The sequence below is a fragment of the Lolium perenne genome, chromosome 6 (genome assembly GCF_019359855.2).
Source record: "Lolium perenne isolate Kyuss_39 chromosome 6, Kyuss_2.0, whole genome shotgun sequence".
In the NCBI taxonomy this organism is placed as follows: Eukaryota; Viridiplantae; Streptophyta; class Magnoliopsida; order Poales; family Poaceae; genus Lolium; species Lolium perenne.
In genome coordinates, this window is record NC_067249.2 from 259323785 (window position 1) to 259348008 (window position 24224).

Sequence of the window (24224 nt, forward strand, 5' to 3'; positions counted from 1 at the left end):
CAGTTGTTGCAGGCGAGCGCGATGTAGGTGAAAGCAGCAAAGCAGATGCAGAAAGAACACAGAGCAAAGCCTGCTTGCCTTTCGTGGCTAGGCTTGGCTGCTTTTGCACTCTGGACAGACAGAGCGCTAGTGCAGCTGGCCCCGCTCTCTCTGAACTGATTGCGGGCCCCAGATGCATGCATGCAACGCAAAGCAGGAAAGACGTCTCTGCCGGCAGCTGTACTGTTCTTGTACCCTCCTCTGCCTCTCTCCCTGGCCGCTGGCCGCCGATCGTGGTACGTGCCTGAATTTAAACGGGACGGGACAAAAATTGAACCAGCATTGTATCATGATCCTTTTCTCAATCGATGTTTCCCTACCAACAATCTCTACTCCGGCGATCCAATCTTGATCGGCTGCGTGCACCGATACATTCGTGATACGTGAGCCCGTGTGTTGACAAGACAAGACAAGCAAGTCGGAGAAGACATCAACATGACAGGTCCGCTAGCTAGCTACCCCTCAAAACAATCAAAAGCAGAGATTGCCATATTCCCCAAAAGAGTATATATAGAAAGAGATTGGATATTAGCAATAGCAGTACATCGCATCCGAGCAATATAGGAGCATTACTACAAGCTTAGGATAATAATCAACTAAACAAACACACTGAACAGCGCTAACAAATATACTAATCTACAGTAGAACGTTGGTGGTGATGCAGCCAGCTGATGCCATCGTTGTCGTTCCGGTATGGAACGCCAGGCGCGCGCGGGGACTGTGTGCGACATCAGTAGCCGAGCCACGCCGGCGTGCCCCCGTAGTGGCCGACGTTGCCGTGGACCGGAGCAGGCGCCGGAGGAGCGTACCCGTACGTGCCCCAGCTAGTGGAGGGCGCGGCCGTGTAGTAGGAGGACGAGGGCGGCCATGGGTACGCCGCGCCGTAGCCCCCGGCGCCGCCGTTCCAGCCGTGACCCAGTCCCATATGCTGTTGCTGCTGCTGGTTCGCCGCCCACGCCGCGGCCGTTCCATGTCCACCGCCGTACTGCTGACGGGCCGGAGCCGGCGCCTGCAGCTGGGCGAGCAGCGCCTGCAGCGCGGCGGCGTCGGCGCTCTCCTGCTTCTTGGAGGGAGCCGGCTCCTTGGGCAGCAGGAGGTCGACCTTCTTGCCCGTGGCCTTGTGGAGGCGGCGCCGGAGCCGCTCGGGGTCGGCCGTCGCCAGCAGCCTGACTTCCCCGCTGCTCTCGGCCGCCGAGCTGTCCGCCGCCTCCACGCCCCGGGCCAGCGTGATGTCCCTCACGGCGGCGCGCACCTTTCCCTTGCACCCGTTGCAGCTGCAGTGCATCGCCACCCTCAGCACGAACTCCCTCGCCACCGCCACCGCCGCCTCCTCCACACCACCCCCGCCGGCATTGCCGCTCTTCTTCTTGCCCATGATCGACCCACTGGTTCCCTCTCTCACGACTTGGAACTGGAGCTAATTAGGAAGCGGGCAGATGGATTTTTTTTTTTGAGAATTCGGCAGGTGAGCTGCTCGATATATTACTAGAAGAAGATTTGGCTCAGTTAATCAGGGAAACCGGGCCCAAAAACCATACAGAGTGGCCGAGTTTATGAGGGAAACCGGCTGAAAAAAACCGCACAAAAGTCGGGGCCACATCGCCCACACGAAACGAGACCACCGACGACCAAACACACACCACCAAGCCCGGAGCCGCTGCTCTGACGTCCCCTGCTCGGAGGCGAGCCGCAACGCCGCACGGCGTGGACGACCTGTAGCCCAAGCTACCAAGGCGACCACCCGCAGACCACGAACGCCGCGCCAAAAGGTCCGGGGCCGCCGCCCCGACTTGCCAGCCACACCGACCACCCCGTCGCGTAGGCCGGGCCGACGAGCTCGCTACCCACGTAGCACGAACACGCCACCCATGCCTTGCAAGACCATGACCACACCCCATGGAGTCATCGCTGCAAGACCATCCGAGGCCGCCGCCTCGGCGCACGTCAACCGTCCGGGGCCACCGCCCCGGCATCCACCACCCTCGGCGACAAGGCAACCAAGCACAACTACCGCACAACTACCACACCACGAGGACTACGGACTCCAAAAGCAGCGCCTTCAAGAAGGTAACGGCACAGTGTGTCGCCGCCGCCCGCTCCAAGGAGCAGAGGTTTTCACCCGGAGAACGCAAGAACTCGCGACAGCAGGAGACGAAGCTCCCCGATGAAGCCCTCAACAGGGAAAACGGTACCCAAGGGCACCGCCAACATCGGCACCGAATGGTGCGAAGCTTTCGCCTGGAGTGTCGACGCTGTCGGCTGTCGTCAGGCCCAACGTAGGCCCTGGCAGAAGAGGTGACCCGCCGAGCAGGGTGCCTTGTTGCCGTCCACCAAACAGAAAGCAGAGCTGGGAGGTGCCCATCGGGGCCCGCAGGGGCCCATCTGAGCCCGCAAGAGGCCGCCCAACAGAGCCCCGCGCGCGAGCGCCGGCGGCGCAGAAGGCAGCGCCGCGCCAGGCGGAAACCGCGGCCGCCCCAAACAGTAGGGGCCGCGCCGTGGCCGGGCGACGAGCCGGCTCGACCAGAGGGCATGGCCCGCACGTGCCCATCTAGGCCCGCACGAGCCCATCTAGGCCCGCTCGAGCCCATCCAGGCCTGCGTGCACACAGCCGCCGCCGGCGCAGCAAGCCGCCTCGCCCCAGCGACGCCACGCCTCCTCTGCACCGCGTCGCCGGCCAGACAGCCTCCGGTCCCCAGCAGGGAGGCCTCCCTCCGAGCCGCCGCACTAGGAGCCGAGAGGGACTAGGTCCCCGCCGCCCCCTTCACCGGCGCCGCACGGCTTTGCCGGCCGACCACCTTGGGGGGCGACGACGAGAGGGAGGAGGGGAGGAGGGGCGGCGGCGGCTGGGAGTTGGGTTCGCCCCCCGAGTCGCCCGGAGGAGGCGACGCGAGGGACGCGAGAGGGACTCTACAATACTATTCCGGCAGATGGATTGAAGTGGCTAAGAGCATCTCCACTCGTCCCCCCGACGAGGCCCCCGAGCGACGTTTTTTCCATCCGGAAGGCGAAATTCGGCCCAGTCGCGCCCCCGGTTCCTCGTTTTCGTCCGGATTTGACCCTTCATCCATCCGGCGAGCCCACGCCATCCCCGGCCCCCCGGGGCGCGCTCGGGGACTCCGGACGAAGCTAAACCAACCGCCCACGCCCACGTGTCTCCTCTTTCGTCCGGATTCCCCGAGCCATCCTCTTTTTCCCCGAGAAACGCCGCTTGGGGAGCACACGACTGGGAAACTACTCCTCCCCACGCCAAATCTTCCTCCAATCCGGACGAAAAATTCGCCGGATTTGGACGTGGGGAGCGCCAACGAGTGGGGATGCTCTAATAAACGAGGAGCGCCATGGCCAGGCTATATAGAGCCAGAGGATCGAGCTAGGTAGTGGGCACGTGTAGTGAGAGAGAGTGAGTGTGCGCGAGGACAGAGGAGTCAAAGTCATGGCATGTCAATCAACGGAGCTTTCGTGTTGCCACGACGACGATACGTTCGCACTTCGCAGTAGCCACTCATCTGTTTCCGACGTGATTGGCTAGACTGGAAGTGACCATTCACGTCACTGTGCTCAGTCGCTCACTGCTCTTGCACTGCTGCCTGCTTGCCTTCCCCAACTACCGAGAAAGATAGACACAGAGCTCCTCTTTGACCACCAGAGATGAGGGCTTCCTTCGCAAGCAAGAAGACGCCCTGGATCAATTCCCATTGATTCCGACGCTAATCCACATTAACAGAGTAAGCAAGAAGACGCCCAGGATCGATTTCCCATGATTACGAAACATTGTCTAGGCTAGCAGAGCAACTCAGGGGAACCCTAGCCACGCCGCGTCGGCCCGATCTCGCTCGTGGCTGCCCCTTCGCCGCTGCCGCTGACTGTCATCGCGGAGGGAGCAGCACCAGACTCCAAAGGCGGCACGAGAAGAGCTCGTGGTGGACGCGGAGGGCGGTTGGGGGTCGAGGGCCGGCCCGGTGATTTCTGGCGGTGCGGGATGCCTCGGCGGCGGCCCCGAGGCACGTGGTGATGAAGGTTTGGCGGCCCGGCTTCTTCTCGACGCGGAGGTCGCGTGGAGGATGCGGATTGGGGCCCCGCGCCCCAATCTGCTGAAGCTCGGTGGCTACGGTGGACCATCGTGGGCGGCAGGCTGGCCGGGCGCGGCCCGCCTGGTATCTGCAAGCCGTGGCAGAGGTGAGCCATGGTGCAAGGACGGCGACACGACTCTTATTGGACCGGGCGTTGTTTCGCTGCGCCTCAGGTACGGTGGCAGGTTGGCATGAGTCGGTGGCCTGCCGCGCGTGTAGGCCGGACGTCGGCTCAGGGACCAAGGTGTGTTGATGATATGTCTCTCGCCGCGTGAGCAGCTCCCCAGTTGTGGTGGTTTATGCTCATTTAGGGTTTGGGCTGTCTTTGTGACAGTGGCGGTGATGTAGGTCTCTAGACGAATGTCTTGCCCAACTCGGTCGGTGCTGGCAACGGCGACGCTCGAGGGTGTCGTTTTTCTCCTTGGAGGCATTGCCTTGGGGTCCTTACACACCTCCGCCCATCATTCCCGGGTGAAAACCAAAATCCGGCTCCGCTAGATTGGATGACGGCGGCGTCTTTGGAAGTCGTGACCTCCTTGGAGGCGTCATTTTCTGGAATGTTTGGGAGCCACCAACGGCAATGCCTTGGCTACTACTTAGGGCGACGTCTTCGTATTCCGTTGGTGCGCGAGTGTCGCTGGCTTCCTTTGCGTCCCGCATCACCCCTCGAAGCTTGAAAGGCCTAGCCGTCTCTTTCGGCTCTGACCTCCTTTCCAGGATGTGGATTGGGCAGTAGCGGCGCCCGCTGTTTCCGTCGTGCTGGTACCATTCGGCTGCGCTCCAGACCTAGTATCTAGGTTGTGTGGCTAGGTGTGCGGTTTTCGCAGGTTTTCCCAAAAAACTGCACCGTGCTGGTTTTTTCTTGTCTAGTTTTCCTTATAAATCGGGACACGGTGTCGTGTTTGTATCTGTTTTCGGCTAGTTTGTCTTATAAACTGGCCAAATTCCCCTTGACTTAATGAAAAGGCAGGTTGCTCCAAAAAATTCCACACGCTAATCGCATGGCTACTAAATCAGAACAATGGTTTGGCTTCATTTAATTTGGTGCCTTTACAAAGTTCCCTTATGAACAGAGAATGCCTTAGCAGAACAAGACATGATCTGCCAAATGTAGATGCCGCTTGGTCAATGTGCAGGATATGGGTATACTGTAAATCCCATGCCCATGCTCATTGATGGCAGACCAAACCTTGTCCAAGCTTAGCTTTGGGTTTGCCCTGCTACCAAATCCTGTCTTGTGAATGTTTGCGATACGGATCTTTCTGGCACCCGACCAAACCATGTCCTTTCTTTGGCCAAAACGGGTGGATTTGGATGGATTCTGAGCGTTGCAACCAATGGAAGAAACTCGAGTTCCAACCACATGGAGCCAGGCTTGCTTGCCTGATTCGCCGCTGCAGCAAGCAGAGAGAGAGAGAGAGAGAGAGAGAGGAGGGAGCCAGACGACAGATCAATACATGCAGCAGAAGGAACTGCGTGCGCAATTCACCCAACGTAGCAGCGGCCTAAAAGAATCGGCCCATTGACCCGACTCGAGTCGTGCCGCGTGATCAACCCATCAAACACACTGGGCCATCGTGCGTTGGGATCTGATCTCTAAACCCATGTTCCAACGAAATCTAACAACTCTGGCTTCTTTTTAATGGCGATCCAACGCGTGGTTGACGCAAGACTTGGCTCTTTTCTTTCCTTGCTAGTTCCATACTTCCGTGGCGCCCCAAGTTGCATCTTGTTTACTGCAGCACACACATGCAAAATCTACTTCTAGCAAACGTTGATGAAACCATGAATTACATATAGTTTGCACATGATCATGCAAGAGCCTCTGGAACTGACAAATAGAACATATGTCAGTGTCTTCTTTGTAAAAGGAGGGAAGAGATCTAATTGGTTCGACTAATTGGGAGCATCTTTGGCCGCATTCTCCAAACACCGTCCGATAAATGCGCCGGGTCGGCCAAATAGGAACGCCGACGCATGTTGCGGCCTTTATGAACATCTATGCCTCTAAATAAATGTGTTTTAAAATTCAAGTGGATATTAAATTTATTCAAATTTCGTTATGTATTGCAAAGTTGAATGAAATTCAACTAAATTTTAAACTAGACCTGAATCTATTCGCCGTCAATGGGGCCGCGAGAGCGGCCAGCTTCATCGTCGTCCCATGCATTCTTGGCTTGCGTCCTCCTGTTCTGCACTGGTTGGACGGTGCTGGCCATGGCGCGTCGTTCTTCCTTGGCTTCAACCATTTGCATGTGCGCCAATACCGCTGGTATGGACGGAGCATCCCTGCGCTACTAAGACTAGTCGTTCTTGGCCAGCCGTTTGGCCTTCCCAGTTGTCGTTGCCTAATCGACGGTACCTCGGAGGAGGGATCCTCACGAGGGGGAGAAGAAGTAGGGGCCATAGGGCGGAGTGCACACGGGACGGTGGTACGCGAGTTACCCAGCTTCGGAACACCTGCACGATCACAGGGCCTACTGCTGCTTGTCTGGAATTATCTGGGCGCTTTCGCGTTGTTACAATGAGTTGTCGTTCTGCCTCTAGGGCTCCCGGGATCCGGCTTATAAAGGCGCACGGATCTAGGGTTTACATGGAGAGTCCTAGCCGGATTACAGATAGCCTAGCTACGGTACAATATCTTGCCGTGCACGCCACGGATCCGCCACCCATACACGTCGCACTGGATCCGGGTTCCTCGTGGACCTCCATGGATCCGGGTTACTCCTATGTCGCTACGGATCTGGCCTGCTGATCCTGGGCTGGACTTCTTCCTTCATGATCAACAGCAACTGGGCCGCCCGATGGGCCACATGCCTCATCACCGTCTGTGGGCCACCCGGGCTTGCCGGATCTAGGCACTGTCGATGGTACACCCATGAAGTATACCCACAACAGTAGCCCCCAGAGTTCTCCGAGTTTCACCTGCAGTTTCCGCCATGCTTGTTCCTTAAGTTTCCGGCATCGTCGGCAACGCGGAGAAACTTGAAGAGCTCCAACTTTGCATTTTCTTCTTTTTCCAACTTACAGCCGGAAAATGCTCTCATCCTGCGGGACTTCACCCATCGACGTTCCAAAGAACATTTCCGGGTTACTCCCTGCGCGCGAACGAGAGCCAACTTATCTTCACGCACTTTCCCGGAATCTTAAAAGACTCAAACGGTTCCGCCAATTCTGGCGCCATTTTTGCACGATTCGCGCGGTAACTTATCTCTAGCCATTTTTACCGCTAGGGTTTGGGACACGTGTCACGCATCCAACGGCGCGACGCTTGCGTTCCGACCACAGGATGCGGAACACGAATCTTATCCCCTCAGCCTATAAATATCAGCCGTTGACCCCTTTACCCCATTCACCCCCCTATTCATCTTTCTGCCGAGCGCCGCCCGTGAGCCCTTCCTCCGCCGCGCCGGAACCTGCCGGAAAGTCACCGGAGCATCGCCGGAACGAGCCCTCCGCCGCAGTGTTCTTCGTGTTCTTAACTCCGGCGAGCCACCGCACGGAAAACTCGCCGCCGATCAGCTCCGTCCACCGCACGCACCATTACGGTAACCTTCGAGCTTTACTTTCGCGCCGTTGTTGGTAGGGATGAACTTGGGGAAGACAACGTGGGATCCGACTAAGAAAAGTTTCCGCCAACCTTTTTCTTCAGATGTCTTCAACGACTCCGCCTCCGAGCTCGGAGCCAATCATGGCGACGCCAATCTCCTCCGCCCCTCCTCCCTTTGTCCCAATCAGGCTGGATCCTTCAAAGGATTCCGGCAAGGAGACTGAGGGGACCTCCGCTCACCCGGAGAAAACCTCCGGGGCGGGCCAGTCGGAGCAGCAAACAGAAGAAGCTGCCAAGAAATCGAAAGCTCGGAAGCGCGACTCCGAAGCTAAGGGAAAATGGTGGCCCTGCACCACCACCGAGATGGAATTGAAGAATCTCGAGTCGGAGGGCTTCCTGCAACCCGGAAGCTGGAGGTCAGTTCCAAATGAACCTGCTCCGGCTCCAAGGGACGACGAGATGGTGCTGACGAAGGCACTAGTGGAGCGCGGATTTTCATTTCCGCCTTCGGATTTCTTCCGGGAGATTCTGAAGACGTATGGACTCCAACCCCACAACATATCTCCGAACAGCGTGCTCGCCATCAGCAACCACGTCGCTCTCTGCGAAGGCCACCTCCGGGTAACTCCGAGCTTTCCCTCTTCCAATACTATTTCTCTGTCAAGAAGGAGAAGATCCGCCAAACTTCCGAGTTGGCGACTTGCGAATCTGTCACCTTCATCATCCGCCCGGGCCGCGTCTACCCCCCACCGACCGCCACGAATCCGCGAGATACCGGTGCAGGGGTTTCTTCTATCTGAAGGACGTCTCCGACCCCGCGAGCGACAAGAAGCTACCACCTTTCAAGAACTGCCCCGCCACCGAGCTTCCGTCATGGACGCACTGCCCCCACTTCTCCGACTCGCCTCAGCTGACCCGCGCTGTCAGGCGGATCTGCAAGCTCACGGAGGAGGGGCTGACGGGGAAAGACCTAACCCTCTCCTGGTTCACGAAGCGGATCCAGCCGCTGCAACATAGAGACCGCCTGATGTTTGAATACACAGGGCGCGACGATCCGATGCGCACCACCAAGGATAATCTCTCCGCCGACGCCATCGACAAGAGGATCCGGGTCCTCATCAAAATCCCACGTGAACTCCACGTTCACGTATGCAACAAAGACATCCACACGGAGGGATCCGGAACTGCGGTACGTCGTCTTGACTTTGGTTTATCGTTTTTCTTCAAACTTTTGGCTAAGTGTAACTTTGAACTAGCTCGAGGCGCTTGAGGAAAATGAGCTCGGAACTCTCCTCCGAGTCCCATCCACCGGCCACGCGGATCCGGAAGCCACGTCAGAGGCGGAAGCTCCTGAAGCTTCACGTCCCGCGAAGAGGAAGAAGCCAGCCCCTTCCAGCCCTTACGCGAAACGCCCCCGCGAAACGCTCAGCATCGCGGCTACCCGGAAAGCTGAGGCGGAAAAGAAGCGCCTCGCGCTGATTAATACCAGCAACAAAGGGCAGCCTGCCATCCAGCACTTTTTCAAGCCTTCCGGGTAAGCGTCTTCTTCCGAGACCCAAGCTCTGGTTTAACACACGCTCTTATATTTGTATGTTTTTCCTGAAGTTCCGAAAGCCAGCCTCCCAAGGCCCCAAGGGTCATCAAGAAGAAGGCCAAACCATCTCCGGCTTCTTTCCCTATCACTCCTGAGGTGGAAGTTCCGCCCAAAGCTTCTTCTGCCAGTAAGCCGGATCCGAAGGACATCATTGACCTTGAAGACCTTCCTGAAGACCCTGCTCACCATGGCGACTCCGCCCAGGGGAATTCCTCACCCATTCCTCCACCAGATCAACCAAGTTCCGCTTTCGCGGGGCCTACTGATGAAGAGCAAGAGCAAAAGGTCAAGCTTCTCCAAGTTACCAATGCGACCCGAGTCAGCCTCGAGCCAACTCCGTCCCTCCAAAAACTTACCCTCGCAGAGCGTCACGCGGAAGTTTCCGCCATGCTGAACAAGGTATGGGGGAAGCCGGAGGAGGAGGTGGGTTATCTCGCCGAGCTGGAAGACAGCCTGAAGGAATTTTTCGCCAAGCACAAGGAAGTGCGGCAGGTAATACTAGCCCCCAAGCATTGGGTGATATAGTTCCGTGTAACATGTATTAGCCAATGCTTTCTCAAAATGTACTGTTAGGCGGAAATTTGAAATTTTTATCCAAGTCTTTGAAATCTTCGCCAGCCCCCCAGATTTTAATATCCGACTCTCTGCTGCTTCTCAGTCCACGCGGAAACTGCACGAAGATTTGCGCATACACGTGCTGGAGCAAATCACGGAGATCGAGGGGCTGCGCCAACACGCGGAAAATAGCCGAAAGGCTATCCAGCTGCTTGAGACCCGACTTCAAGGTACGAGATCCGGATCTTCACTTTTTTGTACTGACAGTTGTTCAGGGTGCATAATATGTTCAACTCTGCTTTCAGAAGAAACTGCCAAGCATTCCTCGCTTGATGAACTATCTGCCAAGGTCAAGGTGCTTGAGGCGGAGAACGAGTCCCTCAGAAACTTCATGAAAGAATCCTCAAGCAAAGAGACTGAGGCGAGGAAGGAGCTCTCCGAGAAGCATGCCCGTGAGCAGGCGGAGCTGATTGACAAGCTGGAGAAAAGCCAGGGCCGCGTGATCTCCACAATTGCCAAGAACAAAGCCCTGGAAGCGGAGGCGGAAGCCATTGACAAGCTTATCTTCCGTAAGCATTTTTCCGCGTCGTTGCTCCGACCACCTTGCATGTTTTCTCTGACGGAACTGAACCTCTTTCTTTCACAGCAAGCCTTGGCTTTGAGTGGACAAAAGATTCAAACCTGACGAGGACGGAGGCGTACGATGAAGCGCGGATGTCAATTGATGCGCTGTTTGAAGCCTGTCGCGGAATCGCCACGGCTCTGTCGCTAAAGAAGGCCAAAACCACAGTCATCGATACGATGACCAAACTTATGCGACAGGTGCCGGAGTTCATCAAGGACTGGCAGAAGTCTTCAGCGCGCGGAGCCGCCTCCTTAGTCCTGGCCACCTGCAAGGCTTTCTTCCCCTCACTCAACCTGGCGCAAGTTGCACGCGGAGCCCCCGAGAGTTCCGACATGAGCGCCCTCCTCGCGGAAACTGAAGGCTATGAAGAGCTGTTTGTCAGGCGAGTGGATCACTCGTTCTGGTACAACAAGCACAATCTGCCCGAAGGTTTTTCCGATGCAGAGGAAGCAGGCGAGCCAGAGTATTATGGGGAAGGATCCGGGTCCAGCAGCGAGCACTCCGGAGAAAATTCTGGAGACGACTCTGAAGCCGGATCTGGTGGCAGCGATAACGGCTCCAGCTACCAACAATCTGAAGAGGAGGACTCCGAGTAGAGTTCCTGTTTGAAACAATGAAACAAGTTGCATCATTTTGGCCCCAGCGAGGGTTTGTAATAAGACTTTAAATTCTTAAGTAGCTAGGAACGAAACGATTATGCATGGGGCGGAAACACTTATCCTGCTATCCGTTAAATATTATGTGCATGTTTCGTTTTATGTCGGAAAGCAAGTGCTGACTTCGTTATTTTCTGGCTTGCCCGCTTGACCTTCCACGAGCCGGAAAACCTTAGCCGGAAACGCTCGCCAGCGGCGACGAAGCCCAATGGCAGTCCGTCCATAACCGCGGAAACAAGCCCCCAGGCATAGGTGCCGGAAATCGCTACTAGGAATCCACGAGTTCGCAACAGATAACAACTTAATCAGAAAACTTAAGCTTACGTCCTAAAGGACGATTTTGAAAATCACAACTTTCATACACGCCTAGGCGGAAATATCCAGCTCTGCGGTTTTAGTTGGAAAAAACATACACGATCTAAAATGAACAATTAAAGGAGGTAAAAGACTCAAAGAGTGAACCATAAGCTTTATTTCATTGATCATGTATAACTATTACAGAGTTTGTAACTCGGAAAAAATATGCTAAGTGTAGAAAGGACGTAGCTGTGCGATGTTCCAAGGGCGATCTGTCTCGTCGTAGATGTCATCCGGATCCTCACGCTTGCGTTTCCGGTGCCAATTAGCAGGTCTATCCTTCAGCTCGCGGAAATCAACAAGGTAGTACGACCCGTTATGAAGCACTTTGCTAACGACGAAGGGTCCTTCCCATGGAGATTGCAGCTTATGGTCTTTCACCTGTCGAAGGCGGAGGACCAGGTCTCCTGCCATGAAGGAGCGTTTCCGAACTCGACGACTGTGATAACGTCGGAGCTTTTGCTGGTAGATGGCGGATCTCTGGTCTGCTAAGTTCCGAGCTTCCTCGATCAGGTCCACAGATAGCTGTCTGGCCTCGTCAGCTGTTTCTTCATTGTAGGCGGAAACTCGCGGTGAATCGTGGATGATGTCGGAGGGAAGCACGGCTTCGGATCCGTATACCAGGAAAAAAGGGGTAAACCCTGTCGATCTGTTAGGGGTAGTTCGTAAACTCCACAGAACAGCTTCCAACTCATCAGCCCAAGCTCCAGCTGCTCGTCGCAGCGGTCCTTCAAGGCGTGGTTTAATTCCTGATAATATTAGGCCGTTAGCCCTTTCAACCTGACCATTGGACTGTGGGTGAGCCACAGATGCGAGGTCCAGTCGTATCCCCATTGTTTCACAATAATCCCTTAATTCTCCTTGAGCGAAGTTCGTGCCATTATCTGTGATTATGCTGTGTGGGATGCCGAATCTCATCACGAGGCTGCAGACGAATTTTAGTGCCGTAGCACCATCGGCTTTTCTCACTGGCTTAGCCTCGATCCATTTGCTGAACTTGTCAACAGCGACCAGGAGGTACTCAAAACCGCCAGGAGATGATCTTTTTAACTTACCAACCATATCGAGCCCCCAGACCGCAAATGGCCAGGTGATAGGTATGGTCTTCAGCTCTTGGGCTGGAGCGTTTGGTTGAGTAGCGTAATACTGACAACCTCGGCAGGTCTTGACTATTTTATCGGCGTCTTCTTTAGCTGTAAGCCAATAGAAACCTAACCGAAAAGCTTTTGCAACGAGTGATCTGGGAGCGGCGTGATGCCCGCAATCCCCTGCGTGGATCTCTCTGAGGATTTCAATGCCATCTTGATTGGAGACGCATTTAAGAAATACCCCTGCTGCACTTCGTTTGTAGAGCTGTCCATCAACTATTGTGTAGGTTCTTGCTCGTCGACGATGCGTCGTGCGAGGACCTCGTCCTTCTGGCAACTTCGATCGATGAGGTAGTCCAGAAAGGCTGTGTCCAAGCAGGAATGATAGCCATCACTTCCCTAGCCGGAGATACTGCCACCTCTGGGTTTTCCGGGTTAGCGCCCTTAACTGAGGGTATCCGGAGATGCTCCAGGAAAATGCCAGGCGGAATTGGTTTCCTGCCGGATCCGAGCTTGGATAGCATGTCTGCGCTGTGTTATCGTCTCTCCTGACGTACTTGACTTCGTATCCGAGAAAGCTCTTGGCGATCTCGTCAACTTCGTCTCTGTAGGCCGCCATGACGGAATTTCTGGCGTTTCAGGTTCCGGCTACTTGTTGTGCCACCAGGTCGGAATCTCCACAGCATATGATGTGCTTGATCCCAAGTTCCTTAGCGATGCGCAGACCGTGTAATAGAGCCTCATATTCCGCCATGTTGTTAGTAGCTTCGAAGTGGATCTGCAGAACATACTGCAGTTCTTCTCCGGTAGGGGACTTCAGGGTGACTCCGGCTCCTGAGCCTTGATGCTGCTTGGATCCGTCGAAGTGCATGACCCATGTCTCTGGTTCCGGCTCCAGACTTGCATCCGGAGCTTCTGTCCAATCTGCAACGAAATCTGCGGAACACAGGATTTTACCGCAGTCCTTGGCTTGTAAGCGATGTCGAAGGCGGATAATTCGATGCCCCATTTAGCCGTACGTCCTGTTGCGTCAGCGTTGTTGAGAATTGTTGACAGCGGAGCCTTGCTCACGGCATTCTTGGATGCTCTTGGAAATAATGCCTCGGCTTCCGGCTGCCTAGGAACACGCCATAAGCTAGTTTACGAAAGTGAGGATATCTCTGTTTTGATTCCGTCGACACCTCGCTAATGTAGTAGACAGGTCTCTGGACGTCATATTCATGACCTTCTTCCTTTCGCTCCACCACGATGACGAGGCTGACGACTTTGTTGGTAGCTGCCAGATAAAGGAGCATTGGCTCTGACTCTACTGGAGCTGCCAAGATAGGAGGGGAGGTAAGTATTTCCTTCAACCCTCGAAGCGCTGCGTCGGCTGCGTCATCCCAGACAAATTTGTCTGTTTTCTTCAGCAGCTTGTACAGAGGTAATGCCTTCTCGCCAAAACGGCTAACAAACCTACTGATTGCTGCGCCACAACCAGTAAGTCGTTGCACATCTTTGAGACAAGTTGGCCTTTTGATACACAGAATTGCCTTGATCTTTTCCGGGTTAACCTCAATGCCCCTGTGAGAGACTATGAAGCCAAGGAGTTTTCCGGCTGGCACGCCAAAGACGCACTTCAGCGGATTCAACATCATCTTGTACCTGCGGAGGTTGTCGAAGGTTTCCGTGAGATCGCTGATCAAGTCGGATCCTTTCCGGGTCATGACCGCGATGTCGTCGACGTAAGCGTGCACGTTCCGGCCAATTTGGTCCTTCAGGCACCGCTGCATCGTACGTTGGTAGGTAGCACCTGCATTTTTCAAACCAAAGGGCATAGTAACATAGCAGTAAGTACCGAACGGGGTAATGAATGAAGTCGCCTTTTGGTCGGATTCCTTCATCCGGATCTGATGATACCCGGAATACGCATCAAGAAAACACAGAAGTTCCACCCCCGCCGTCGAATCAATGACTTGGTCAATGCGCGGCAAGGGGAACGGATCCTTCGGGCAATGTTTGTTCAAGCCAGAGTAATCGATGCACATTCTTAGTATTTCAGTGTTCTTTTTGGGTACAAGGACGGGATTCGCGACCCAATCGGTATGGATAACTTCTATTACAAAACCTGCTTCTAGTAACTTTGCTAGTTCCATTCCTATGGCGCGGCGCTTCTTATCTCCAAAGCGTCGCATAGCTTGCTTCACTGGTTTGGCCCCCGGATTTATGTTGAGGTAGTGCTCGGCGAGTTCCCTAGGTACTCCGGACATGTCAGAAGGTTGCCATGCGAAGATATCCATGTTAGCGCGGAGGAACTCGACGAGCGCGCTTTCCTATTTGGGGTCCATGTTGGCTCCGACTGAAACCTCCTTGGAAGAGTCACCTGGGATGAGGTCATGCTTCTTGGTTTCTATCGCGGGCTTGAAGGAGGTTTTCTGCTCGGAGATTTGCTTCTTGGTGGTCTGCATCTCAGTCGGATCCACCGCGGCTCTGTAGCCTTTCGGCTCGTCTCCGGATCTCACAGACTCTGCGAAGGCGGCTTCACCTAACTCGCACTCATGAGCCTTTTTGTAGTCTCCGGATACGGTAATCATACCTTTAGGACCCGGAATCTTGAGCTTGTTGTAGATGTAGCACGCTCTTGCGTGGAACTTGTGGTAGGTGGGCCTGCCGAAGATGACGTGATAGGAGCTCTTGAAGGGCACAACTTCAAACGTGATCTTCTCTTCGCGGAAATTATGAACATCGCCAAAAGCCACGGGAAGTGTGATGCTGCCGAGGGAGTTCGCCTTCTTACCCGGAACCACGCCATGAAACTCAGTGTTGCTGTGTTTGAGCTGTTCCTTGGTGAGGTTCATCCGCTCTAGAGTCTCCAGGTACATGATGTTCAAGCTGGCTCCGCCATCCATGAGGCACTTGGAGAAGTCATACCCGTCTATGCGGGGACTTACAACCAAGGCGTAGCATTCTTTTGGCACAATTGCGGGGTGATCCTTCCTGTCAAATGTGCACGGGATTTCCGACCACGACGTCTTGCGGCACACCGGAACTATGGCGTTCGGGATCCGGGTAGCTGACTTGGAGGCGCGCATCGTTGGGGTTCCGAGGAAAGTGTGGTAAGCCCCACGCTCTTTTTGTCGAATGGATTGGATTTACCTGCGGCTCCTGCCTTGGGATCCGGCGAGTTATCATCCTCATCCATCGCCTCGGAACTATCGTCCTCCTTGTCTTTGTTCTTGCCCTTGCCACCTTTTCCGCGAGGGCGGTGCTTCCGGGCGCGCTTGTATCCGGCCTCCGGGTCGTTCTTTAGATCATTGACCCACTTGCAGTTGCGGTTGGTATGAGTGGACTTCCCTGTAACCGGATCCAGATGGGCCAGGCAGGGCATGTCTCTGTATTCCTCATAGGTTTGCGGGGCGCGGGATCCGGCAGCAGTGACCTCGGAGGTATGCTGCTGACCCCTGCCGGCTCCGCCTCCGCGTCCGCGTCCTCTTCCGCCTCCTGGACCTCCGCGTTGAAACGCCATGGCGACCATCTCGGATCCGCCACTCTTTTGGTCATCAGGGTTCTTGCGCTTATGGCTGCTGCTGCCGCCGTTGTCACGGTTCTTCTTTTGTTGATGCAGGGGGAGTGCTGTAGCTGCGAGATCACCGCCTGCGTCGTCATCGGCGGCAGTGTGATCGCTAGCGATGGTGATCATGTCATCCAACGTCAGTTTATTTGCATTGACCAAGCAGGTTAGCTTGTGTCGCAGCAATCCTCCTCGCTGCAAGCCCCCAATGAAGGCGTGCATTGCTGTGCGGTTGTCAACGTTCTCGCACTCGTTTCTGCATGCCAACCATCGGGTGAGGAAATTCCTCGATGTTTCGCCCTTCTTCTGGATGCAAGCCTGTAGGTCGCTTGTTGTGGCAGGTCTCTTGTAGGTACCCCTGAAGTGTTTCTCAAAAGCGTTCTTCAGGTCGAACCAGCAAAAGATGGAGTTCTTCTCGAGGTCGCTGAGCCAGATCCGGGCTGGACCTACAAGGTACAACTGGAGCATGTGGCAGGCGATGTTAGGGGTTCCTCCAGCGAAGGTTACAGCGTTGTAGTAATCCTCGATCCAGGTATCCGGCCTTTCGGTGCCATCATAATGCTTCAGATTTCCGGGTAGCTTGAGGTTCATCCTTGGCTTTGGTTCCTCTCGAATCATCCTGCCAAAGCACTTCGGGCCAATGTAGTCGGTTCTGTACTCGTTAAGGCGGTCCCGCGCGTCGCGCGAGCCGTGGCGAGGAGACTTTGAGCGAGAGCGAGATCTCCGGCCATTGCCTCCGCCTCCACCTCCGCCGCCACCGCTAGGTGGTGGTGAGGGAGACCTGCGAGGTGGGCGGTCTGACTTCTTGCTTCCGCCATCTGAATCTCCTCGGCCTTCCTGGTGCTGACTCCGGCTCCTGTGGCTGCCCTCGCCTTGGCGCTGGCTGCCCTGGTCGTTCCGGCGAGGCTCCGGGTCACGGCTCCGACGAGGCTCTGGGTCCCGGCTCGGGCGAGGTTCTGGATCACGGTTCCGGCGAGGCTCTGGACCGCGGTCTTCATTCCGACTCCTCCTGGGCTCGGGCTCATGAACATTGTTCTGATTCCGGCGAGGTTCCGGCGAGCGCTCCCTGTTTCTGTTTCTTGGCAGCACGTTGTCGCGGATAACAAGTGCACCATGCCCTATGGGCCTGGTGTTTCCGGCTGGACTACGGCGGCGAGGGGGTCGCGGGTAACCGTTGGGCGGAGGAGAGGGGTTGCGGTATTTGTCTCTTCCGGAGTACATCGCATCCTTTCCCTTTCTTGGATCCGACGGAGGCGTCTGTGACGGAACGGGGATCGGATTTGGGTGCTCCCTGGCCCTTTTTCTGCGCTCCGAGGATCCGGTATGCGATTCATCGTCCTTCTGCGCGGTAGATACACAGTTATCCGGATTGGATTCCAACCTGCGCGAAGTATCTGCCTTGCTCTGCTGCTGCATTGCTGAAGCGACAAGTGTGCGGAGATAGTTGATGTCAACTTCTTCGTCGTTCTTCTTCAGCAATTCCGCTGCTTTCTGCATGTTGTCCTTTGGAGTTTCCAGCGGCTGGTGATCTGCGGGCGTATTGAAGGGTATCCTGCGAGGCGGAATTGCTTCTCTAACAATACGATCGGCCTCCGCCTGCGCATAGGTCATCTTTCCTTCCCACTCAGCCCTCATGTTCTTGACCTGCTCGAGTGTGGCAGTGATCTCGCGGTCCTGTCTGTCGAAGTTCTCCCGGCCCAGTGCATGATCTGCCCTTCCTACCTTTAACGCAGCTTCGGTATGGGCGAGTCTCTTGGCTGTAGCCAGCATTTCCTTTCTGGCGGTCTCTAGAGCCTCCAGATCTGCGGCGTCGCCCGGGGTTATAGGTGTGTTAAGAACTGCACGCGCGGCCACCTCCTCTGCTGACAGGATTTCCTCCGAGGAAGGATCCCTGTGGGGTCGCACCCGAGACATTGGAGATCCTTGTTGGGATGGTTGAGGGTCAGATTGGTTGGTTGGCTCTTCAGATCCGGTTTGTCCCTGCGCTGCTATCGTTGCGAGAACTTGCTTAGGCTGGGCGGAGTCGACTTCGGGCTGATCACTGTATCCGTATTCCCTTATCTTGCGAACGAAGTCATCAGACTCCATGGAGGAGGTATCTCCGGAAATTGGGCTCAGATTGCCCAAAATCGATTCTTCAACCGGAGCTTCGCTTTTTCCGACAGGCTGAGCCTGATCCGGATCTGCGCTGTTTTCCGGTGCCTCTACCTGCTCAGGACCAGCTCCGGCTTCTTGAGGGGCGGTTCCGGCGGTATGGGCCAAGAAGTGTACGAAGTGGCACCTCTGCTTTTCTAACACCTGGGAGACCCAGGCGGATCTGCACTGGTCTTCCACCGTTGTTTCCTGCTCAGGGGCGGATTGGGTGGGCTTTGAAATTTCCCGATCTAAGGCGGAATCTTCCTTGGGGAGCTCCTGCATCTCGGATCGGATCTTCGCGACAGCGTCCAGCTCTGCGGCGGTCGCGTCTGCGTTACTTACCAGTGGGTTTCCGTCGGAATCGACGGTTTCCCCGATGAAGATGTGTATGCCGCCTATAGGGACGATGGAGAGCTTGACGGGGTTTGTCCTAGCCGGAATCCAGCACTCATCCGGAGGGACGATCGGCAGATTCCCGGCGTAAAGGACGCGCCCCACAGCGATGGTGTCGTCGTAGCTTCCCATGGCGGAACCCTCCCGGTTCCGGCCTCCGAACGCCACGAGCCCCACGGTGGGCGCCAACTGTCGTTGCCTAATCGACGGTACCTCGGAGGAGGGATCCTCACGAGGGGGAGAAGAAGTAGGGGCCATAGGGCGGAGTGCACACGGGACGGTGGTACGCGAGTTACCCAGCTTCGGAACACCTGCACGATCACAGGGCCTACTGCTGCTTGTCTGGAATTATCTGGGCGCTTTCGCGTTGTTACAATGAGTTGTGGTTCTGCCTCTAGGGCTCCCGGGATCCGGCTTATAAAGGCGCACGGATCTAGGGTTTACATGGAGAGTCCTAGCCGGATTACAGATAGCCTAGCTACGGTACAATATCTTGCCGTGCACGCCACGGATCCGCCACCCATACACGTCGCACTGGATCCGGGTTCCTCGTGGACCTCCATGGATCCGGGTTACTCCTATGTCGGTACGGATCCGGCCTGCTGATCCTGGGCTGGACTTCTTCCTTCATGATCAACAGCAACTGGGCCGCCCGATGGGCCACATGCCTCATCACCGTCTGTGGGCCACCCGGGCTTGCCGGATCTAGGCACTGTCGATGGTACACCCATGAAGTATACCCACAACACCAGTGGCAGGCTCAGCGAGTTGCTGGGTATTGAACTCGATGATCCTCTGTCGCTTGATGGCTATGAGGAGACGAGCAGAATCCTCAAACGCCCACTCGTAGGAGATGTCCACGACACAGTTCTACAAGGGCCGTGCCAGCATCCTCGATGGCTCAGCTAGGGTTTGGGCCTTGCCCGACTAAAATTGAAGCGGTATGAGATTTTCTCCGTGAATATACTTTTTGAGGATGGCAAATTCTGGTAGGTGCGGCAACTTTTCGGTAATTAAATCCACATATCATGTAGTATAATGTACTTCTTCCACCCATAAAAAGAAGTCTTAATTTTTTCTAAACTTAGGTGTATATAGATACTATTTAGTGTATATGTACATTTAAATTTTGATAAATCTAAAACAATCTTTTATTGAGGAATGAAGCTGGTAATAGTTTCATTGTGATATCTCGGTGGGCATAGTATCACTTGGTGTTCCGTCATGCAATTATGCATAGTATAATTCTATTATTATTGCATAAATGAGCGGATCGTTTCACCGAATATTGAAAATAATTCACTACACTTCGTAGTGCATAGGAGTAGCAAAGTAGAAGAAACCGAGAAAGGAACACAGTCGCCTTTTTCTGCAGCCTGCTTGGCTGCTTCCTCTGCATGCATGCATGACTCCCTCTGAACTTGAACTGAACTAGACTGGCAGTGGTGTGTGTGTGGCGTGGCTGCACTGCTGCAGCACGGTCACCGGCGCGGACAGGCAGTCCATCTCCCACTCCCTCTCTGTCTCTTGCTTGGCGCAGCGCCGCAGCGGCGCGGACACAGAGCAAAGTGGAGTGCTGTGATGTGCTGTGTTTTGGCAGGTCGCAACAGAGAGGGAGAGAGACCGATGGAGGCCGCTCGGCAATGCAACTTATTTTTTATTTTTTGCGAAACGGCAATGCAACTTAGGCCATCTCCAGCGGTGCGACGTATTTTAGCGTCCGCGCACGTCCGTTTGCGTCGGGGTGGCTCCAGCGGCACGACGCATTTTTTGGCCGAATCATTTTTTTTCGTCCTCGTCGTCGTAGCCGGCGTAGGCATCGTCGTCGTCGTCGTCATCGTCGTCGTCGTTGTCGTCGCGGTCGTTGTACTGCACGCGCGTCGGCGCCTGCTCACGACGTGTCGACGCCTCCTGTCTTCGTGGACGAGTCGGCGCTGCAGCCGCGAAGGGAAAATCCCTGTCGCCCATGAAGCTCGCCCTTCTTCTCCTATCTGTCTCGGTCGACAGATACGTCCGCCAACTTTCCGAGTCGATGGAGTACGCCAGATCGGCGCGGAGGTCCGGCGGCAGGTACCGCCTCCTACGCCGGATCTCCGCGCTCCGATTAGGCTCGCGCGCAGGGACTGGAGGGATGGACACCCGGCGGCAGCTGAGCCGCTAGCCGCCAGGCAGTTGCACGCCGGACCAGGCATCGTCGCACGGCAACCATTTGCCGTGCATGAGTCTCCCTACCGTGACGGGGAGCGGCACCCTCTTGCTGCCGCTGCCGGACGCCTCGAAGTCGTTCTTCTTCTTCCCCATGGTGCTGCGGCGGTGGTGGTGCGTGTGGAGGTGTGGGCGAAGCAGGAACGCGGCCGGTGGACTTTTAAGGGCGGCCGCGCGCGGGATACGATGCCATTGAAGGCGGCGCAGAAGCCCAGCCACCGCCCGCCAGTGCGCGCGCAGAACAGGCAGCCGCGCCATTGATGGCGAAGCCTGCGGTGCAGACGCGGAAGCGCTGACCGCCGAAGCGATGCCCTCGATGCAGACTCGCTGCCAGGCGGGCCCGGTGGAGACGCGAGCAGACACTGTGCGCGTCCGCGCAGCATCCGCAGAGACGCAAACCTGCCGCCTATTTGGGCCAGGTTTGCGTCTCCGCGGACGGCCCGGTCACTTTGCGTCGCCCCGTTGGAGGTGGTGCCAGACGCATTTTCGGTCAAGGCGGACGCAAACGGTTGCTCAGCGTCCGTTTGCGTCGCGCCGCTGGAGATGCCCTTACTTTCACGGGCGTGGCTATTTCTCCGGTCGACTGAAAACTAACACAAATCTCAGTTGCAACTCATGTTGTAATTGATAACTAGCACAAATGACGAAGCGAATCTAACAATGTAGAACTTAACTGAGCATGAACTTAGAGAACTAGCAAACCCTATTTTCACCGTTCACTCAAGCGGAGTAACGGACCGGTACGTATACAACAAGTGGCGAGAGGATGATCCCACTATCGGTGTCATAGACGATCGACTACAGTGCCATGCTGGAATCCCCGTCCCCCTCACATCGCCCCTCACGCCGCGCTAGGGGAAAAGCCTAGTCACCCAAGTCTCCCTCTTAGTTTCATCCCCTGGCGGGCCCCACCATGGAGGGTGGTGCGGCGGTGGAAGCGAGATCCGCCGTGTGAGGCTGGCTGGTCGGCGCGAGGTGCCCATGCTAAGACAACTCGGTTGGGTGCATTGCGGACCATTTGGCATCGAGGTGAGATTGGGTCGTTGCTTGGTCTACATTAGTCAGTTATCATCGTGTTTGATGAGTTTTCTCGATTTGAACTTCTCATAACAGCCTGACTGAGAGGTGTTTTTGGTACGAGGTGAACACTGCGCTTCCACCCATGCTAACAAACAAGAAATAGTGGTTTGAGCTAGGTTGAGATGAGATTATCTCAGGTCGGCCGGTGTACAAACACACCCTGCGTGTATATAGCACAGCATGCACAAAGATCCATCGGCGCCGTATCTTCCGGCCGAATCAACTCGTCCATTTGCTGGTGGAGGCGAGGATGATGGACGTGACGTGATGTACGCAGACGAGACGAGAGCAGCAAAGCGGAAAAGCAAACAAGCGTCAAAGCCTTCTGCTGGCTTTCCTTGCTAGGCTTGGCTGCTTCTGGCCGATAGACAGCAGATTGACTCGTACTGCTCCTGCTTCCCATCCGGACCCTGCCTCCCTCCCTCTGAACTGACGTCGGGCCCTACATGCATGGCCATGCATGTAAAAAGGCAGCCAACAAAGACATCCCTGCTTGACCCACCAAAACGCCTAATGACCTGTTTACATCATTTAGGGCATTTTCACCACCGGCTTGGCCCATTTGAGACACAATGTATCTGGTTTGGTCTGTTTGGAATTTTGGATCGGAAGAAGAAAAAAATGTGGGCTGATTTCTTTTTTTTTTTGACCGTCATGGATGTCGCAGTGTTAATGTCGGCACATCCCGTCCAGTAACCACCCCGCCGGCTTCCCCGCGTGGCCACTGGATGGAGGGACTGCGCCACCGCTAAGATAGCTAATTCTAGAGTTAGCATGCACCAATGGAGACTACAACATGCCTCCGCTAAGATAGCTAATTCTGATAGAAGGCGGTGCATGTGGACTAACTGCACATGCCATCATTCCTACTCCCTCCGTTCTTTTTTAAGTTGTACTAAATCTGAGTCAATTAAAAGAGACCGGAGGGAGTAGTAGATATCTTGGCAAGAGATTATAATCTCACTGGTTTAGAAATGAATCTCCTTAATTCGCAAAAAGAAAAACTGCCGTAATGTACGATCGGTCTCATTGTTTGCTTGCCTGTATACGTGCCTGAATTCATACGGAGCAGGTCCATGGCAGATCAAATCATGACCATCGTGTTAGTACCACTAGTAGTACCAGTGAGTAGCTCGAGAAATGGTCGCATCAATTGGTGCCCGTGTGTTGACAAGACAAGGCACGTTGGAAAAGACACATGAAGGAGAGAGTATAGCAAATGCAGACGATGCACAAAAGAGAGAAAAAGCAGAGGTTGCCATATTGCCAAAAGGGTATATATAGATTAGCAGCAATAGCAGTACATCACATCACCGTCCGATCGACAAGGCATTGGCTAGTTTACTTACTGGCAAATCTTAGTGCTAATCAGCTTAACAAACACACGAAAGAGCGCCAATCAAACTACTACTACTGCTACTAATATACGGTACGTAGATCGCTGATGCAGCCCGGCCATGCCAATGCCGTCGTCGTCTTGGTTGGGAAGGTGATCAGTAGCCGGGCCACGCCGGAGCGCCTACGCCGCTGTAGTAGCCGAGGCCGTGAGCCGGCGCGGGAGCCGGAGGAGCAGCATACGCGTACGCTCCCGGCCAAGAAGCAGCCGGCGCGGCCGGGTAGGACGAGGACGGCGACGCCCACGGGTACGCCGCCCCGTAGGCCCCGGCGCCGCCGAGACCGAGCCCCATCAGCTGCTGCTGCTGGTGGTGGTTCGCGGCCCACGCCGAGGCCGCTCCGTGTCCACCGCCGTACTGCTGGCGGGCCGGCGCCTGCTGCAGCTGCAAGTCGGCGAGCAGGGCCTGGATCGCGGCGTCGTCGAGCGGGTTCACCTTCTTTCCGGCGCCGGCGCCAGGCTCCTTGCAGGCTGCCGGCAGCAGCAGATCGACCTTCTTGCCGGTGGCCTTGCGGAGGCGGCGCCGGAGCCGCTCGGGGTCGGCCGTGGCGAGCAGGCGCACCTCGCCGCTGCTCTCGGCCGCCGAGCTGTCCGCCGCCACCACGCCTTGCGCCATCGTCAGGGCACGCACCGCGGCGCGCACCTTGTCCCTGCAGCCGCGGCAGAGGCAGTGCATGGCGACCTTCAGCACGAACTCCCTCGCCACCTCCGGCTCGCCGCGCGTCTCCCCGCCGCCATGGCCGCGACCGCTCTTCTTCTTCCCCATCTGCGATCCCATGATCTCCTCTCTGCTTGGCAACCTACCGATCAGTGTCTAGCTAGCTAGCCTTAACCAGCCTGAAACTGGAACAAATGGGGAAACAGGGCAATGGATGGAAGTGGCTAAACAGAAGGCCTCTACGATGGTCTATATAGAGCGAGCGGGAGTGCGAG

General features: G+C 55.7%; 3 protein-coding genes across 3 annotated transcripts; 1 reads left to right on the forward strand and 2 right to left on the reverse strand.

The window, feature by feature from the left end:
• Nucleotides 1–565: 565 nt before the first annotated feature.
• On the reverse strand, nt 566–1592 carry LOC127305330 (uncharacterized). The gene has a single exon (XM_051335739.2). The coding sequence runs from the start codon at nt 1412–1414 to the stop codon at nt 770–772; it is 645 nt and encodes a 214-aa protein (XP_051191699.1). The 5' UTR covers nt 1415–1592; the 3' UTR covers nt 566–769.
• Nucleotides 1593–9797: 8205 nt separating this feature from the next.
• LOC139832721 (uncharacterized) lies at nt 9798–20195 on the forward strand. The gene is made up of 3 exons (XM_071822541.1): nt 9798–10377; nt 10455–10836; nt 20090–20195. The coding sequence occupies exons 1-3, from the start codon at nt 10200–10202 to the stop codon at nt 20193–20195; spliced, it is 666 nt and encodes a 221-aa protein (XP_071678642.1). The 5' UTR covers nt 9798–10199.
• A 2966-nt stretch (nt 20196–23161) lies between these two features.
• Nucleotides 23162–24224, reverse strand: LOC127305331 (uncharacterized). Its single transcript, XM_051335740.2, has one exon. It carries the CDS (start codon nt 24067–24069, stop codon nt 23392–23394), a length of 678 nt encoding a protein of 225 aa, XP_051191700.1. The 5' UTR covers nt 24070–24224; the 3' UTR covers nt 23162–23391.

Excerpts from the sequence above, each read along its gene's own strand:
- LOC139832721 (XM_071822541.1), top strand. The coding sequence starts at position 10,200 with ATGAAAGAATCCTCAAGCAAAGAGACTGAGGCGAGGAAGGAGCTCTCC. Across the intron at positions 10,378-10,454 it reads CATTGACAAGCTTATCTTCC|CAAGCCTTGGCTTTGAGTGG; the intron begins GTAAGCATTTTT and ends TTTCTTTCACAG. Across the intron at positions 10,837-20,089 it reads CGAGTGGATCACTCGTTCTG|CACGGTCACCGGCGCGGACA; the intron begins GTACAACAAGCA and ends GCACTGCTGCAG.
- LOC127305330 (XM_051335739.2), bottom strand. The coding sequence starts at position 1,414 with ATGGGCAAGAAGAAGAGCGGCAATGCCGGCGGGGGTGGTGTGGAGGAG.
- LOC127305331 (XM_051335740.2), bottom strand. The coding sequence starts at position 24,069 with ATGGGATCGCAGATGGGGAAGAAGAAGAGCGGTCGCGGCCATGGCGGC.